Source organism: Tasmannia lanceolata, unplaced genomic scaffold, assembly GCF_043159265.1.
Source record: "Tasmannia lanceolata isolate RefF3 unplaced genomic scaffold, GAP_Taslan_0.1 ptg000012l, whole genome shotgun sequence".
NCBI classification, from domain to species: domain Eukaryota; kingdom Viridiplantae; phylum Streptophyta; class Magnoliopsida; order Canellales; family Winteraceae; genus Tasmannia; species Tasmannia lanceolata.
In genome coordinates this window covers 22,255,694-22,272,634 of record NW_027518689.1, presented here as the reverse complement: position 1 = coordinate 22,272,634, position 16,941 = coordinate 22,255,694, and the positions used below count along the sequence as shown (strand labels likewise).

Sequence of the window (16,941 nt, the reverse complement as noted above, 5' to 3'; positions counted from 1 at the left end):
CAGTCAGACTCGTCTCACCATGCCACTCTACTTTTTCAGTTAGACTGGTCTTACCATACAACTTACTTATCTCAAATAGAAAGGGCAATGGTAAATTCGCTCCCCCTGCAGGATAATTCGCACCCGTGTAACGTGAAAAACCGTTAAAGTCTGCCCCATAATTCCCGTTAAAGGTTGTGAATCATCCTATAGGGGGTGCGAATATATCATCTCCCAGTGAAAATTGCTTCTCCCTCTCTCAGCCTCTCCCTGCTATTTTTTTTTCTTTGCATAGACCGTAAAAAAAGTCTCTCTTTTTTGGCGCTCTTTCTCCAAAGCCGAAGAAAAACGACCCCTCATATTCTCCCTTTTGCCCCCCTGTTCGATTCTCCCCTCACTCTCCCTCTCTACGTGACTAAACTAATTCCCATTTTTCCATCGATTTTATCTTTCATTCTCTGTTTTTGCTGATTCTCCTCTTCTAATGGCGTCCGAGCATCAGTTACAGGCTCTTAAGGTTCGCTGTTTTCTACTTTTACTTTCCATTTCAATTTCACTGTACTCAAAATTGAAGTAGAAATCTCGTGATTTTTACTTAGGCCGCGAAAGTGCTAATGGTTGGAGCAGGGGGAATCGGTTGCGAGCTTCTCAAAACTCTAGCTCTTTCGGGTTTCCGAGATATTCATATTGTAAGTAGTTTTCAGACTCTTTTAGGGTTTTTCAGAGATGGGTTTTTCCTTTTTGTCAGTTTTTTCAGTTGGAAGAAATTTGGGGGGTCTTTTATCCTTCCCTCTTGGTGGTTCTAGGGCTCTACTACAAGGGTTTTTCTTCATGAATTTAGTTTTATAGGTGGAAGGTGTTACGAACATAAATTAGTTCGCAACAGGATTAATTTTCTTCGAGGGAAGATCAGCCTCACAACCCACTTTGAGGGAAGGGTAAGTCCATGGTTTAAAATTTTGGCCGTAATATGTTGTTTTCGGGCAGAACCGAAACAAAATTCACATTGAATAGGAAATTTACCAAATTTCACGAAATTTCGCTGAATTTTTCACGAAATTTCGTTCTCATGAGGGGTACAACCTATTTACAAGATTTCCATCAAAATTTACAAGATTTCCAGCGAAACTTACAAGATTTCCTCCTAAATTTAAGAGAAATCGAAATATTTCCACCGAATTTTACAAGATTTTGGCCGAAATTTCGACCGAAACTGAAATATTTCTATTTCAATGATGGCCGAAACCGAAACCGAAACCGAAATATAAAACTTTGGGTGAGTCCTGTTGAGTTGGTGATACAAAATCACCAGTTCTATTTCATTCTTGGAGTGGGTCCCACTTGGCCCTTTTAAGTGGGATGTGTTTTCTCTCTCTCAACTCAACTCAACTCAACTAAGCCTTTGTCCCAAACTAGTTGGATCCGTCTATTGAATCCTTTGGAAAATTTTCATGAAGAAGGTGAAAGAATCTACCTGGCTCAAATTGACTTAGTCTAATCCTGATGCTAGTTGGGTTTGTCTACATGGATAAGTCTCTCTCTCTCTCTCTCTGTCTCTGTCTGTCTCTCTCTCTCTTTATATATATATATATGTGTGTGTGTGTGTGTGTGTGTGTGTGTGTGTGTGTGAAATAGAGGGTTTGAAGAAGAGGGAAAATGTAGGGAGGAGAGGAGAAAGGCTAGGGCAAGGCAAGAGGCTTTTCACTTGGGAGGTCTTAGGAGGGCTTTTGTGGTGGAGCAAAAGCAAGGAATACTCAAGGCTGAAGAGAAGGTTTAGGGCAAAAAGATGGGTTTTCTCTTGGGCTCTTGGAAGGTCTTTTTTCGTGGTGAAGCAAAAAGGGTTTTCTCCTCATCTTCTTGTTTATCAAGGTATATTATTCTTCTTCCATTGTTCTTCTTATTCTTCTTCTTCCATTGTTCTTCTTCTCCATAGAGTTTTATTCTTTGCAAGAGAAGCATTGTATTAGGGAATTTTCCAAAGGGGTTTCCTCATACTCGGTGCAGAGATTTGAGGATTGCTTCATGGTTGCATAGAAGGTTGGGGAGAAGGGTTTTATTGGTGGATTTTACCGGTGGAGGTAACATTATACTATTTTGGTTCTAAATAGTGGACTGATTGTTGCTTTGTTGATGGAGTATCCCATTGCGGTGAACCATGTATATTCTTGTCTTCGTATGGTTGTTTGTTTTGCTCCCTTAGTGGTTGTGGTTTGTCGGTATATATTTTTTGCACCTTGTTTGTGCAAGATCTTGGGTATTTCCGTGTGTTCGCTGGTGGTAGATTGGCGGATTTGATTGGTGGTGGGTGTTGGCCCCAACAATTGGTATCAGAGCATCCGGGTTTTGCATACAAGGTGTTTGTGAAATTGCTTGAGAGAAGAAAAGTTTGAGAAAATGACTAGCCACACATTTAAGGTGGAGCTCTTTGATGGGAAGACAAATTTTGAGTTATAGAAGATGAAGGTAAAAGGCTTGTTGATCCAAAATGGGTGTCACAAATTGGTGGGTTTTGCCCCCCAACATATTGGTATAAGAGAGCCCGAGTTTTGCACGCAAGGTGTTTGTGAAATTGCTTGAGAGAAGCAAAGTTTGAGAAAGTGACTAGCCACACATTTAAGGCGGAGCTCTTTGATGGGAAGAAAATATTTCTCTTGGGGGCTCTTGGAGTGCTTTTGTGGTGAAGCAAAAGCAAGTTTCTTCTTGGAGGTGTGTTCTTATTCTTCCATTGTTCTTCTTCTCCGTAGAGTTTTCTTCATTGCAATAGAAGCATTGTATTTGAGGGTTTTCCAAAGGGATTTTCCTCATGCTTAGTGTCGTGATTTGAGGGTTGGTTTGGGGTTGCATAGAAGGTTAGAGAGAAGGGTTTTATCAGTGGATTTTACAGGTGGAGGTAACATTGGACTATTGGTTCTAAATAGTAGATTTTTGTGTTGCCTTGTCCGTGGAGTAGCCCATTTTGGTGAACCACGCATATTCTTGTCTTCTTATGGTTGCTTGTGATTTGCTCCCTTTGTGGTTGTGGTTTTGTTGGATTAATTTTCTCCATCTTGGAGTGCAAGATCTTGGGTATTTCTATGTGTTCGCTAGTGGTAGATCGGCGGATGTTATTGGCGGTGGGTTTTGGCTGCTACAAGCCCTCCTATGTGTGCAGAAACATGGTTTTTGGTATTGAACAAGTCCTCCTGTGTGTGCTGAGACATGGAGCCACACCTCTGCTTCGACCAGCACCTCAAGCAATCTCTGCTTCAAGCCATTGAAGCTCACGGTAAAATCTGTCCAGTTCTTTCCTTGAATGAGTGAATCTGGTGAATATAAAATGGAAAACAATTATTAAGATGTCCTTCTTTGACTATCTTCTTAAAGCACAACGCTTTTTCTGCTTGGTGTATCTACTTCATATTTTAGTAATTCATCACGCTTTTGCTCTCTCTCTCTCTCTCTCAATTTTTTCATTGGTAAGCTGGGCTTGAACCTATGACCTCGAGATAAATTTGAGCATATGCACTTCCGAATTTGAGCCAAGGGAAAAGCACTTAGGAAATTCATTCTATCCTTTATTTGGTCTCCCATGTGCAAATTTGGCAGCTTCAAGGCTGATTGTAATTTCTTAGATCTTGAACAACTTATAGCATGGAATTTCTTTTTGGCAATTCTGTTTTGTTATTACTGATTTTTTCTTTACTTGATAAAAGCATTAGCAAAGAAAAAAAAACTCAGCCACTAACTTTTGAATCTCTCATTAGCTGCTAGAGTTCTTCAACTGGACTAGACTACAGCTAACTTGGCGCTTTGTACTTGACACTAGAATAACCCCATGAGTTTTGGGGGTGCAATGGATCTATGGATGGCAAAAATGTTCCCAATCTAAAACCTTATGGACAAGGTAGGAAATTTGCATTACAGAGCGTCGTTGATTAAATTGTTCTTGACCACCAATGAGATAAAAAAATAGCTCGAGTGCTATTGTGTTTGTTACAACTTTAATTGATTGGACTCTCCCCTTCAGACACACATAGATAAGGATCAGACTGAAATGGGATCAAGCGACTCTGCTTCAATGTATCTAGCAATATACTCCAGGTGCATTGTTAGCGTTCAAGTTGTTTACATACTCCACAAATTCAAATTTGAGCTCTAATGTAGTGCATCGTACTCCACAAAGTTATAATTGAACTCTCACCTAGTGCATTCCTAATGCCACATCTTCACTATATGATATCCCTGTTCGTTAAAATTGGACCATAAATATTGAAAAGTGAAATCATAGGATAATTTTAGCAAGTTGGGAGGCCTCTATTAGTATCAATCTTGAGTTGATGACCAATGTAATTGGCTGCGTTAGCTATTATCTTATCATTGCATAGGGACGGGCTGGTGGATCCACCTTAATGCTCCGTTTGGTTGCACAAAAGCTCGGCAGCCTTCGGAATTTGGTTTGGATTTGGCATGCTATTCCACGTTTGGTTGCCAAAATGCATTGGACTCCCATTGATTCCCTTGGATTTCTCTCATGTAATGATTGCTTGTCTCTTTCTTGTCCCTTTATTCCAAAAGCAAAGAATTATGGTTGAACTTTCTAGGGAATGATGCTCTTTCTCTATCTATCTCTCTCTTTTCTCTCTCTCCTCTCTCCATATATTGGTAATGACACCCCCTACTTTTTCTCCTACTCTCCCATTATTTGCCGCGCAACCAAACACTACTACACAATTTTCCGAGGTAATTCTAGGCAAATCAAAATTCTTGTCTCTTCCCTTTGACTTCCTATTCCACTACTCTCCGAGCCAGTCCAAGCAACCAAATGTAGCATAAAAGAAACAATATAATTTTGCCCTCTTATGTTGTTTACTGTACAAGTGTGTAAAAGCCAAATCTTTTATGCCACTTGCAATGATGTTTCAGGGAACTTGAACTGGTATAGGTTCAGGCTCGATAGGAAATGAAAGTCCATGCCTATATCAGGGTTAACTCCTTGCATGTTAGATACATATAAATATTCCATCAGCTCCTGCAACAACTCAAACCAACGCATGATTAATAAAACCGATGACATGTTGATGCAGCCCAAATCATAGGGCTGATTTGTTTCTATTTTTCTACATGATTAGCGTAGATTTGTTTCCAATTTCATACATGTCAATTAGATAGATTTATTTCTATTTTGTGCATGGCCAAATAAGGAACATGCCATTCCAGGCATGGCTATTTAGGGCAGTTTAGTATTGTGTTTACTTTTATTTAGGTTGCCTTTAAAGTGGAAGCATCAATTATAGATGTTTTCCCCTTTGCTTGTATGAGATTCCTTTTTTAGAATCCCTCCTAATCTTATTTAAGGGAGTGGAAGAGACATGTAATGGGACTTTTGATTTGATTATGAAATTAATGAATTGAAGAGAAATGTCCGTTCTTGGAGTTTTCGTCTTGTTCTCTCTATTTTGCTATCGTAGGACTACGATTTCTTTTTCTTGTGGTTTATTTTCGCGCTTCCGCAGTATCGGCTTGATGTTAATTTGTTGATATCAATTTTATTGATGTGTATTATTAGCAAAGCTCTAATAATCGAAGGTGCATCAATCTCATTTTCTCATGTAAAAAGATCAGCTAATAGCGAGGCAGGATGGCTAAGGAAGCGTTTCGAAAGAAGAGCTAGTGATTTCTGCCTTTTGGCCTCCTTAAATAGGGTTTTTCTTTTGGTGGTGGTGGTGTTTCGGTGGCCGGGGGGGAGGGGTGACTCTTTAGGGTCTGCTGTCTAGCGGTTATTGGTCGTTGATCTGATGGTTTGTAGCTCCTGCATCTTGTATTTTATTGCGGTTCTCCCACTCTTTTCAATAAAATTTCTTAAAAAAAACATTCCAAAAAATTTGCTCTGATAGAATGTTTCAAATGACCATTCAAAAAAAAAAATGTTTCAAATGAAGAAGCTGAAATTAAGATGCATCTTGCAGCAAGTCATGTTGGGTGAAGTTGGCACAATTTTCTCCCACAGAACATAACCTAAGCTTGAAGACCCTTTGTTCAAAATTCTAGAAATTATTTTTAATATAAATTATGATTGTAAGAATTTCTTCTTGTACATTTTCAAGGTGAATGTGCTGTGGGTATCACGTGCTACTCACTACATTCCTGATGAATTTTTCGTTTGTCTCATCTTTTATCACTAACCTAATATGATAAATCACAATATTATAGTGGTGCTCAGAATTAGGGATTCAGTGGGAATGGAGCATCTTCTTAAGATACCAATGTTAAACATGTAAAAGCTAAATAATTTACTGTATGCTACTTTGAATAGTGTACATCTAGCCCTCCCCAGACCCCGCAATGGCAGGAGCCTCGTGCACTGGGCTGCCCTTTTTTTTTACTTTGAATGGCTCAACTGTTTCCAAAATTTTGTTGCAAAGAATATCCTCCTCTATTCGAAATCCTTTCTGTTTAGAGGGGTTTCTTTTATTACCTATTTTTATGTTACTTTTCCTTTCTGTTTAGAGGGGTTTCTTTTATTACCTATTTTTATGTTACTTTTCTCGTCTTAATACATCATTAATGTAGCACAATGAGTACATCTCCCACAAAAGTTTAATGGACCTTTATGAATTTTCTGCATCAGGTCAGTGAATGTGAGTTAATGCATTCTTCCTTTTCTATTCTTTTTCATTCAACCTTTATATGTTTTTGTCCATAGATTGACATGGACACAATTGAAGTGAGCAACCTAAATAGACAATTTCTGTTCCGCCAATGCCATGTGGGGCAGTCTAAGGCTAAAGTAAGTAAGTTTTATTGGCTATTTAATTTCTTGTTCACATACCATTTTGCTCACTGCTTCTTTTTTGCTGCTTTTAGTTAAACAATCAATTTTTTCCACCAGGTTGCTCGAGATGCCGTGTTACGATTTAGGCCTCACATAAACATTACACCATACCATGCAAATGTCAAGGATCCAGAGTTCAATGTGGATTTTTTTAAGCAATTCCATGTCGTTTTGAATGGTCTCGATAACTTAGATGCTAGGCGACATGTTAACCGCCTTTGCTTGGCTGCTGATGTCCCTTTGGTTGAAAGTGGCACCACTGGATTCTTAGGGCAGGTGATATTATGTTGTAATTTGTACTCTAAACTCTTTGTTTTGCATCGGTCTTTTCCTTTTTTTTATGCGCCGAGCTTTTTACATTATGCAATTTAGTTATCTGTTTGTAGTTTTGTTCACATGGGCCACAAAAACATTAACTTGACCTATGACTTGACAATTGCATGGTTCTATCCAACCTGATGATTGATCTGAGTTAATTAGAATGTGGGCAAAAATTTAAGTCAAAGAACATAATATTAATTTTAAAAAGATGAAACAAGCAGAAATTTTTGTGGACCTTAACATGGTTTACCATGTCAACCAGTCTTCAATGACTCATGTTTGTGGACCTTAACTCACATTTGATGGCCTATTTGTTAGCACCTATACAAATATGTTCTGTTGCAGGTGTTAAGGTGGTTCAACGATTTTACTTCTTGCATAAGTATTTTCTTCTTTATATTTCATGAGGCATTTATGTCATTCAGCCTTTAACTTATTGCCTCCTTTATATAGTAAGGGGTTTGCCGTAATCTGAGATTAAGAAAAATATTTTGCTTCTTTCCACACACACACACACACAAACACACACACACGCACACACACACACACACACACACACACACACATATATATATATATATATATATATATATATATATATATATATATATTTGAAAGATGCTTCTTTCCACATATAGTGTAGTTAAATAATCTTTTTTATTCGTAAGATAAAAATGTTATTTTATTAATTAAAAAGTGAGCACAACAACAACAACTACTTGACTGAGCTGGTAATGAATATCAGAAAGTAAAAACAAAAACTAGAAACTTACACTGCCCCATCATCCAATGGGAGGCGATCGCCAATAACTAGAGATTGACGATACACCCCACATCTAGCTAGAGAGTTAGCATTGAAATTTGCATCACTCACTGCATGCTAAAGAAACGTGGGATGTTGATAGACACACGGCAGGAGTCTCGGAGAATCTAACCTAAGATGTATAATATATGTAATAGTGGAGGTGAAGAAAGAAGAACGAAAAAGAAAGAATGATGTCAGAGGGTTTAGTAGACACTATCACGAAATTAATAGCTCTATGTATTAAGAGGTTGAGAAACAAAAATTATGGCAATGCCATTAATGGTAATCAACACTGTTGATATGTTTTCGTTTCCGTGCCCACTGAAACAAAATTCTTTGGTCGACATGTATAGATTTTGGCAACGTTTTGGTCATGTCAACTAAAACACTACCACTTTAATGTGAATTACAAAAATTTAGCCCACATATCGAAATTTCGACCAAAGTGCATATATAAGCTTGGGATTTCAGCTTTTTTCTTAGTAATTGTTTTTATTTTGTTAACTTACCAACTTCTCCAAAAGCTTATGCTGTTGGAGAAAGGTGTTATTTATCTTTTGTACTTTAACACTCTCCCGCACGTGTGACCCACTTGGCAAACACGTGGCACATGCGGTCCCACTTTGGGCCGACCATCGCATGTGGATTTTTGCTATCCGAGAGGTTTGAACTCGAGACCTTTGGCTCTGATATCATTTTAACTTACCAACTTCTCCAAAAGCTGTTGGAGAAAGGCGTTATTTATCTTTTATACTTAAACATATTTGTTATATATTTCTTCAATTATGGTGCAAAGGCATCAACTAATTGTCGATTTGATGCATTTTAAAATTGATTAGTACATTAATTTTCATTTTTCATGGATTCACGGTTTTGAAATTTGGGAAAAGTATATTTCGAATGAGGAACGTGTGCTTATCTAAGCTTATCTAAGCTATAGCTCAAAAATATATGTTGATGCAGATTGTAGGCCCAATAAGAGGCATATTTGCCCAATAGGACTTTTAGATATTTCTTTTCATGTTATTTTAGTTTCCAAGATTTTATTTTCTATGTTATTTAGAATTAGGAAGTTTAGTCCTTTTTAGAAATTCTTATTTAGTAGGTTTCTGTCTTTTAGGTTGTTAATTGCCTATTTATAGGTCTCTTTACAGCTTTATTGTTAACTTTGATAATTATTTGATATTGAATAAAGATTCTTCTCCCTCTAATTCTGGTTTTCTTATGTTTTCTGATTTCTTCTCCTCTCCCTAAATTCGTCTCTTCTTCAGGTTATTTTTGTCTCTTCTTCCCCTATTCTTCTAAATATATCCCCTTTCGTCTATTTCTCTCCCCTTTCCTCAATTTTTCTTCACGGTGCTGCATCAATTTGGTATTAGAGCAAACGATCCAAGAGTTTCTGGCGATCAGAGCTAAAGATCCAAGAGCGAAGGTTCCAAGTCTCCGTAGATTGAAGCATAACTTCCGATCAAGTTGCGAATCGCTATCAATTCTCAATTCTCAATTCTCAGCCGGACGGTATTCTCTTCCCAATAATCATACAGATTTAACCATAAGATTCCCCATCTTCTTCCCAACCTTATACACCCAAGCCCACATTAACAGTCCTCAAGTTTAGACAATAAAGCCACCCCAAACCAGTCCCATAAAAGCTTCAGCAGTCCACCTCATCTCCTTGTATTTTTGTACCTAAAGCCTTCCTTGAGTTGCATCTAAAACCCAGTCCATAAAACCCTACAAACAGCCACCCCCTTCTCCTACCTTGAAACCCTAGCCCAAAAAAATAAAGAAACTCTATGCCCAGATTTTTCGCACATCCCATTGCTGTAGTCGGATTTTCATGCTATCTCTGTATGCGCAGAAATAATTCCGAAAGTTCAGTTTTTTTGGGTTGCCGTAAGCTACCTTCCCACTAAAGGAAGCTAATCCCTTTGCTTGCATATTTGGTAAAGTGGTCTGTGTAATGGATTCGATCCAGAAAAGGCAATAAAGGAGTCTATCACCATTCCTAGTGGGACCCATCTTGATAATATAGGAGGTGTTACGTGGGAGCAAAAGAAAGGAATGGATAAGCGGTAAGTTCCCATTCAAGTACTCTTACTTTCACAGCAAGTTTCCTCTCAATTAATGTTTACTTTCGTAGTTTCCTTCTCTCTGTGTACTCGGTTACTTTTAATAGAAGTTGCCTTGTATCACAAGTCACGTGACCATCTTGAGAGTTAGGGGCCCACATAAAAAAAAGGAGAGTGCTGTAGCACTCAGTTCCATAATGAGTAACTGAGAATTAAAAATAAATAAATAAAAAAATAGTTAGCTTTATCTTTTCTGACCTCCCCTTCCCACGTGGGCACCCTCTTAGCAGATTTACCACCCCTCCTTATTTACCTTACCCACCTTTCATTAGTTATTGCAATTTCGACCCCTATTTTTTCCCCTAGGCAACCCGTCCTTTTATTACTTGCTGGTAATTGTTTGGAATTGAATCTGTTGCTTAATCAGAGAGACAAAACAAATCAGAAAATAAGGAAAAAGAAAGAGAAATTCTCTCTCTCTCTATTTTCTCTCTCCTCTCTCCGTTAGTTTTTTTCTCTCATTGTTTGGGCTATTTCTGCTCAAAATTGGCCCTCGACCTCAACACGAAAGTTGTTCATTACAACTTTTAGAGTGCATCCAGCTTATTTTCAGCAGCGGACAACAGCCTTCAGCACAGTTTCAGGAGCCATCTTAGCTGTTGATCGTGCCCCTTCTTCCGATCATAAGCTTTCACTCATCCGATTTCAGATCCGCGACAGAAGTTGTGCTTCTTTCGACATGCTAGATAGATCAGACAGTTGATTTCAGTTTTTGACGGCGATCCCAATGGCTCCACCATACGTTCCATATTTTGACGGGTACGACGATCAATATTTCGAAGGCCGTACTCACTATAGTTATTATGATATTGCATGTCTACGGTGGATCTATGCTTTGGATGAATATCATGAGTACTACGGCCATGATCACCGAGCGACCATCTACCGAGCCAAAGAAACTGTACGACGACAAGCCGAGAGGTTATGGATAAGTCGAATCACGGACCGTCATCGCAGTTCTCTATTTCGTCGATGGGAGGATGTTCGTGATGAGTTTATGGGTATTTATGCAATAAAGACATCGGTATGAAAGACAATTGATGCGTGAAGCAGCTGCTCGTCGTGAACGAAAAGCCGCAGCCTGTCGAGCACGAGAAGCCGAAATTGAAGTAGAAAACATATATCAAGCGCGTTACATGCATGAGAAGGAATTTCCTACCACTACTACGGAGCCACATGATGATCCAGCTTGCATTGTGGATGAGACCATTCTAGTTGTTGAGCCTATGATGATGGCAGATACTGAGTCAGAGATCTCCGATGTAGAGCATCTTAAGAGACAGCTTGACACTTCCACAGTTGAGACAGATATTGTGGCAGATCCACGTGAGGCTGATCCATTGCCTGAGTCCGAGCCGAGTGACCAGATCGTTGAGACATTACCAGAGCATACACAACACGAGCTGATCATTGCTTCTCTAGTAAATGCACCGATCAAGATGATTATGGAGGTCGAGCTCGCCGATTTCAGTGCACAAGATGATCATCTTGATGCTGATCATGGATTGATACTGCCCATAGCTGTTTTGCCGATCCAGGAGGAGTACGTTGCGATATTCCGAGCTAGTTTACTTTTCCAACGCAGATTCTGTTCGCATCAGTCTACATGGGCACTTTCTTCCCTCTTCTTCCGCCGATCTTGCAGATGCTTCTCCCGATTGTCTCGAGTGTTAGACATCATGCTTCCTTCCGCCGGATTACGCATTCTACTACTTCAGTGGATTGTTTACATCTTTGACCCATGTGGACTAGAACTCGAGGTCGAGTTATTTCAAGCGGGGGAGAATGATGTAGATTGTAGGTCCAATAAGAGGCATATTTGCCCAATAAGACTTTTAGATATTTCTTTTCATGTTATTTTAGTTTTCAGGATTTTATTTTCTATGTTATTTAGAATTATGAAGTTTAGTCTTTTTTAGAAATTCTTATTTTAGTAGGTTTCTATCTTTTAGGTTGTTAATTGCCTATTTATAGGCCTCTTTACAACTTTATTGTTAACTTTGATGATTATTGAATTGAATTGAGATTCTCCCCTCTAATTTCCTCTCTTCTCCTCCCTAAGTCTTCTCCTCCTCTTTCTCCTCTATTCTTTTTCTTCTCTTCTCTTCTTCTAGTTATTTTCGTCTCTTCTTCCCCTATTCTTCTATTTCTCTCCCCTTTCGTCAATTTTTCTTCACGGTGCTGCATCACATGTGGCCCCACATTTTTTGGGGGATCCAAAGCATTCATTTGGAAGGCCCTTCCATGGATAGGGTGTGTACCAAAAATCAGCCCTATAGGATCATCCTAACCCAATCAAAGGTGGAGTGGAAAATGGACAGACACTGTGTGTCCATGTTTCTGCCATTTTTTCCCTCAACAAATGGCAGGGTTAGGATGATCCTATAGGGCTGATTTTTGGTACACACCCTATCCATGGAAGGGCCTTCCAAATGAATGCTTTGGATCCCCAAAAAATGTGGGGCCACATGTGTTTTTGAGCTATAGCTTAAATAAGCTTATCTAAGCTATAGCTTAGGAACACTTTCCTCATTTCTAATAAACCATTATAATATATGCATGTTAGCTGTCATTCATGTATACTCAACTCAACTAAGCCTTTGTCCCCAACATGTTAGCTGCCATTCATATATATATATATATATATATATATATATATATATAGAGAGAGAGAGAGAGAGAGAGAGAGAGAGAGAGGAAATGGTTTGTGAGCAGCTGCTCAGATAAGCTTATCTGAGCAGAGCTCACAAGCATTGGGGGGGGGGGGGGGGGGCACATTATTTGGATGATCCAAAGCATTCATTTGATAGGCCCTAATATAGATAGGGTGTGCCAAAAAAATCAGCTCCATGGGATCATCCTAACCCTTCAAACTGTGGAGGCAAAATATGGGCAAATATGTGAAGGTTTACACACGTCCGTTTTCAGCCCACAAATCGTAGGGTTGTGATGATCCCATGGAGCTGATTTTTGGGCACACGCTATCTATATGAGGGCCTATGAAATGAATGCTTTGGATCATCCAAACAATGAGACCCCCCCCCCACCCCCCCCCCCCCCCCCCCCCCCCACACACACACGCCCACTCATGTTTGTAAGCTCTGCTCAGGTAACCTGAGCAGAGAAGCTTATCTGAGCAGCTGCTCACAAACCATTTCCTCATAGATATATATGTGTGTGTGTGTGCATGTTAGCATCTAATTTTATCATATGTGAGTTCTTTTTGTCCAATCTACCGATTGAGAGAATCATAATTTTTTTATTTTGAAAATTAATTATTTTATTGATTTTTGTTAGAAATTTTTTTTTAAATAAGGAAAAACTATATGTGTAAACAAAACTTATCATATGTGCATGCTAGCTTCTATTTTTATTTTTATTTTTATATATGGGTTATTCTCACTTGATCTTGCAATTGACAAAGTTAGATTTCTTTAGTTTCAAAAATTAACTAAATAATTTATTTTTGTTAGAAAATCTTTTGAATTTTCATTATTAGATTGTACTTCATTATATTGTACTTTCTTTATGAAATTAATGAATATAACGACTTTTTTCCTACATTTTGTGTTTCTCCGAAGCATATGTATGTAGTTGTAATGTAGACATTTTCAGTTTAGAATAGACCTTACTATTCTAGACATGCGCAGCAACGTATTTCATTAGGTGTTTGATGTTATTAAACCATTATGGATGATTGTCTTTCTTATGCGATGGTTTCTATTATTGTATTTGTGCTTATTCTAGCTTTTTCCAAAGATTCATCTTAAATTTCCATCATTTATATGCATTTTCATAAACTTCCATAATTTTATAGGATTGTTACCAAAATCATTGATTGAAACGGGCATGTTTCCATTCTCGTGGCGACTGAAATGCATACAAAAATTGACATTTAAAACCTTGAACCAACCCTATCATAACTCATAACATGACCCACATCATTACCACTAAAAGTAATTACTAAAATCTAAAATAAATCACTAAAATACACACAATATTCTACCTCTGCACCAGAGCGTGCAGCTTCATTTGCTTCTTGCTCCTAATAATTAGATTTACACTAATAAAAGGTATGAAGCCCAATAGTCAAACTTTTGTTAGAAAGAGATTCCGGCCAATTTGCGTAAAAAAAAGTTTTCCCTCTCAAATGGTCGTTCTTAAAAAAATTCGCTTGCTTGGTAGACCCTATAGGTATCTCAGTATACATCGAACTACATCCCATTCATCAATGGTAAGACTGTAGGAGCTTGCAAAAATTGGCTCACTAAGCTTTAAAAAAATATGATTTAATGACATTCATAGCCTGATTGCCAAATCATTGGCATGAACTCTCTATTTCCAACGCCTCCAAAGGTGAAAGGTAGTATGTGAGGAAGAGATGGTTGACTAATGAAGTGAACTTCATCCTCTATTATATCTAACAATCCCTTCAATACCGTCTTGTTTTGGATTACCCACTGAACTGGGGAGAAGAGAAAAAAAATAGGCCTAAGATTTATACCTCTATGAGTGCCAGCGAGACTTGATTGCTGAGAGATTTTGTAAGTTTTGGGAGTGGCTAAACATGCGAGTCATCAGAGACTATGGATCTTTGTTGCCCACTAATATTCCCCTCTAATTTATCTCTGTTTTAATAAAAAAAATTATATTCATAAAATAAAACTGTATGGGGTGATTCCAAATTGTGTATTGTCAGAGGAACACCGAAGAAGGCAATGCAGTGATGACTTAGTCACTTATTTTAGTAGCGTTACACGGCTAGGTGTGTGGTTTGCAGTGGGGTTGCCCTTGTGAGGGGCAGTGGATGCTGTCGGAAGTAGGCCCTCACAGACCCTTATCTATGGACCGGATATTGGAATGACCGTGTAGGCGGACGTGGCGGGCTGAAGCAAGCCGAGACTATCTCTGGGTAGTCCCAGATTTCATTACATTTTAACTGCTTAAATTGAATTCAGCTAACATTACTATACTTACTAGATTTGTTTACATTACTAGACTTGTTAGACTTGTTCACCTTGCCAGACTTATTCACAGGCCATGATTATCGTTTAATTTCTTTATTGTCCTCTTACTTGTGTTGTCTTTCTGGAGGAACTTGTGAATTAACTGCGGTCTAAGTTGTAAATTTCTTTTTGGTGGCCATTTCGTTTTGGCCATCGAAACGAAATTTCGGTGGGATTTTGTTCGAAACTTTTCGGTCACAAAAAAAATATTAAAAAATATGAGAAAATCCTAAAAAATAAGAAAATTGATAGAAAAAGATAAAAACTAATAAATAGTCCAAAATATATAAACAAAAAAGGCATATTTATTACTTAAACACTGAAAGGTCTTGCACAAGTCCAACTTATAGTCTGATACATAGAAAAACTTAAAAAAAGAAATACATGAGACAAAGACAGTAGGCAGTAGCTCTCAACAACAACTCTCATTCATAACCCGGATGATCATACTCAATGTCTTCTTCTTCATCGTAGCCGCCGCCGCCATCACCACCTGGACCACTAGTAGGGACATCTTCTTTAAGAGGCATGTTGTTGTCGTCCTCGGCCCCGGCCCCGGCCCCAGCCATAGTAGTAGATGCTTCAAGATTTTTCCAACCAATGTCTTCCGGCGTGAAGCTAACATCTTCTTCCGCAACCCAATCCATCATGACATCCAGATTATCTATACTCAAAGGGTCACTAGTGGTAGAAGATTTCCTCAACAAGTCCCCGAAAAGGAAAAAATTAAGTTTAATGTCAAAGTTTAAACTTAAAGCTTAAAGTGGTGAGACTTGAAAACATTATATTAAGTTGTATACCTTTGCCGAAACTTGAGGTTGTAATGGACAAACATCAAGTCATTCAATCTCTGGTGCTCCAACCTGTTTCTCTTTACGGAGTGGATGTGTTCGAAGGTGCTCCAGTTCCTTTCACATACAGTCGCACTACAGGTCTGACTGAGAATTCTGATGGCAAAGCTCTGTAATTCCTCCATGTCACCTCCGAATTGATTCAACCATGCAACTGTAAAGTAACAAATAGTAAAGCATTTATTTGTTGAGAAACTGAAAGTTAAAATGAAGTAAACTTAATTAAACAAACAAATCAAATATACCTGGTCCCAACTTCGATCGGTTGCGGATTGCAAGCTTCATCCCAAACATACCAGTAGCCTCTCGATAACTCTCAATTTGATTGCTGATGAGGTCTTGTGTAGGTTCATCAGGTACCCATCGAGTGATGCATGCCAGCAAGCCTTTGGTGACTTCACTGTGCCTAGAGAAGGTAGGAGTGAAAAAGAGAGCAGGGTTAAGAAAGTATCCTGCTGCATGGAGGGGACTGTGGAGTTGCCTATCCCATCTTTGGTCGATGATCCTCTAGATGGGCATATAATCTGATTTTTTCTTCAACCTCTCCTTGATGTTCTCTTTGGCCCTATCCATGGCCTCATATTGGTAACCCATCGCCGGTTTGTCTTGTCGATCTACCAAACGTAGCACTCTCACTAAAGGCTCGCTGACGTTTAGAATGTACTTGTACTGGTCCCAAAAATATTTGTCCAACACAGTACTAACTGCCTCTTTACTCAGTAGGTGTTGGACAAACCTACTAGTACTATACTCGTCAGACACGGACATTTGTTGAAGTGCTTTCTGATTCAACATCAGACTTTGTATGCTTATGAAATTTGTAACAAATCTGGTCCAAGCTGACGGCACAACTCCTTCCCACCAGTGAACTTCTTCCTCGTCAAATTCAAGAGGCCTCTGTGGTTGTAGATGAACTTTGCAATCGTTCGAGCCCTCTTAATTGTGCTTGCTATGTGAGGAAATATAGTCGGTTTGCTCAGGTGCTCCAAGATGAGATCTAAGCAATGGCTTGCACACGGAGTCCAGAAGAATGTAC

The 16,941-nt window shown here is 38.7% G+C and overlaps 1 protein-coding gene across 3 annotated transcripts in view; it reads left to right on the top strand.

Annotated features, from left to right (window-relative positions):
- Positions 1-210: 210 nt before the first annotated feature.
- The window catches only part of LOC143887718 (SUMO-activating enzyme subunit 2-like), a 67,620-nt gene continuing 50,889 nt past the window's right edge, over positions 211-16,941 (top strand). For 2 of the 3 annotated variants that reach the window (XM_077391876.1, XM_077391875.1), the window contains exons 1-4: positions 211-496; positions 579-668; positions 6,662-6,745; positions 6,848-7,066. In XM_077391876.1, coding sequence (XP_077247991.1) covers positions 464-496; positions 579-668; positions 6,662-6,745; positions 6,848-7,066 — 426 coding nt within the window. In that variant the 5' untranslated portion in view covers positions 211-463. The remainder of the gene's footprint in view (positions 497-578; positions 669-6,661; positions 6,746-6,847; positions 7,067-16,941) is intronic. The other variant, XM_077391873.1, reaches the window with a different exon arrangement.